General features: G+C 50.3%; 1 protein-coding gene across 1 annotated transcript in view; it reads left to right on the top strand.

Moving 5' to 3' along the window:
- The first annotated feature begins 266 nt into the window (after nt 1-266).
- LOC104514293 (sodium-dependent neutral amino acid transporter B(0)AT2-like) overlaps nt 267-593 on the top strand; it is a 6,669-nt gene continuing 6,342 nt past the window's right edge. Inside the window, exon 1 of the mRNA XM_010157923.1 lies at nt 267-315. Coding sequence (XP_010156225.1) covers nt 267-315 — 49 coding nt within the window. The remainder of the gene's footprint in view (nt 316-593) is intronic.

The following is a 593-nucleotide window of genomic DNA, read 5'->3' as shown; positions in this document are numbered from 1 at the left end:
CCAGTGTAATTTACCTGGATTTATGCAAAGCCTTTGGTATCGTCCCGGATCGTGCCTGACAAATATGGTGGCCTTCTACGATAGGGTCATAACCTGTGTGGATAGAGGATGGGCAACCGACGTCATCTACCTGGACTTGTGCAAAGTATTCAATAACACTCTGCACAACATCATTGTCTGTAAATTGGAGAGGCATGGATTTGATGGATGAACCACTCAGTGGATAAGGAACTGAAAGGATGGTCACACTCAGAGAGTGGCGGTCAATGGTTCAATATCTGAATGGAGACCAGTCACGAGCAGCGTTCCTCAGGGGTCAGTGTTGGGACCGGTGCTGTTTAACATCTTTGTTAGTGACATAGATGATGGCATCGAGTGCACCCTCAGCAAATTTGCTGGTGACACTAAGCTGTGTGGTGTGGTCGACACACATAGCGGGAAGGGGTTCCATCCAGAGGGACCTGGACAGGCTGGAGAGGTGGGCCACTGCCAACCTCATGGAGTTCAACAAGGCCACGTTCAAGGTCCTGCACCTGGGTTGGGGCAATCCCAAGCACAAGTACAGGCTGGGTGGAGAGTAAGTAGATCAAGAG

This window comes from Eurypyga helias, unplaced genomic scaffold, assembly GCF_000690775.1.
Source record: "Eurypyga helias isolate BGI_N326 unplaced genomic scaffold, ASM69077v1 scaffold12598, whole genome shotgun sequence".
NCBI classification, from domain to species: Eukaryota; Metazoa; Chordata; class Aves; order Eurypygiformes; family Eurypygidae; genus Eurypyga; species Eurypyga helias.
This window is presented reverse-complemented; position numbering and strand designations above follow the sequence as displayed.